This window comes from Orycteropus afer, unplaced genomic scaffold (assembly GCF_000298275.1).
Source record: "Orycteropus afer afer isolate SDZICR_OR568_19922 unplaced genomic scaffold, OryAfe1.0 scaffold00160, whole genome shotgun sequence".
Classification (NCBI taxonomy): domain Eukaryota; kingdom Metazoa; phylum Chordata; class Mammalia; order Tubulidentata; family Orycteropodidae; genus Orycteropus; species Orycteropus afer.
Genome location: NW_006921747.1, coordinates 819766 through 820641, shown reverse-complemented (window position 1 = coordinate 820641; position 876 = coordinate 819766). Strand labels below are relative to the sequence as shown.

Here is an 876-nt window from a genome sequence, read left to right as displayed (position 1 = left end):
TTTCTCCCATGATTGTTCTCTCCAAGGAGTGTATCTGCTTCGGGTAAATGTTCAACTCATATGCTTTTCTTTTGTTTGACTTCCAGACCTAAAGGGCAGCTAGGGGCCATAGTCTCCGTGGTTCCACCAGGCTCAATCAGACCAGCAAATCTAGTCCCTTCCTCCTCCCCTTCTTTTTCCCAACATTTCAGTTTTTGAGGGGGGCAGGGATGAGCACAAAAATGAAGTGGTTAGCTCTGATGGCACGAGACTCCAAAGACTTGAAAGTTGACAACCCAGCGTTGTCAGGGCTGCTGCCCTTCGCTGCTGTAGCAGTAATATTCATTTGAGTCCTCCATTTCATAAATATTCTCCTCAATGGTGTAAATATTTTCCTCTGAGCGCATCCCCTCTTCTACTGCATTTGCTAACCCTGAGGGTGGGAGGTTGGCCATGGAGATGAAGCTGTGAAATGGAATAGTGCAGTTCAGTTAGCAATTCCTAAGGCAATAGAGAGTTAGAGAATGGGCTTTGCTAAAGATATAGCACCCAAATGCAGTAGATGATCCTTGATTAGATTCTGAAAGAAGGAGAAAGGGGAAAACATCAAATAGCAATAAAATTATTTAAGGAGCAATAGAGGATATTTAAATGAGTGTTAATTTTCTTATGTATAAAAATTCTATTGTGTTATCTAAGAGAATATCCTTATTCCTAGGAGCTGTGGGCTGAAATGTTTTAGGTAAAGTGTCAAGATGTCTGCAACTTCTTTACAAATGGTTCAGAAAAGAATTATGTGTATAAATACAGAAACAGATAAAGCAACTGTTGTTGTTGTTGTTATGTGCCGTCGAGTCGGCCCCGACTCATAGCGACCCCTCCTTGGGTTTTCAAGGC

The 876-nt window shown here is 41.8% G+C and overlaps 1 protein-coding gene across 1 annotated transcript in view; it reads right to left on the bottom strand.

Annotated features, from left to right (window-relative positions):
- Positions 1-284: 284 nt before the first annotated feature.
- LOC103201683 (hepatitis A virus cellular receptor 2-like) overlaps positions 285-876 on the bottom strand; it is a 27251-nt gene continuing 26659 nt past the window's right edge. Inside the window, exon 7 of the mRNA XM_007946409.2 lies at positions 285-444. Coding sequence (XP_007944600.1) covers positions 285-444 — 160 coding nt within the window. The remainder of the gene's footprint in view (positions 445-876) is intronic.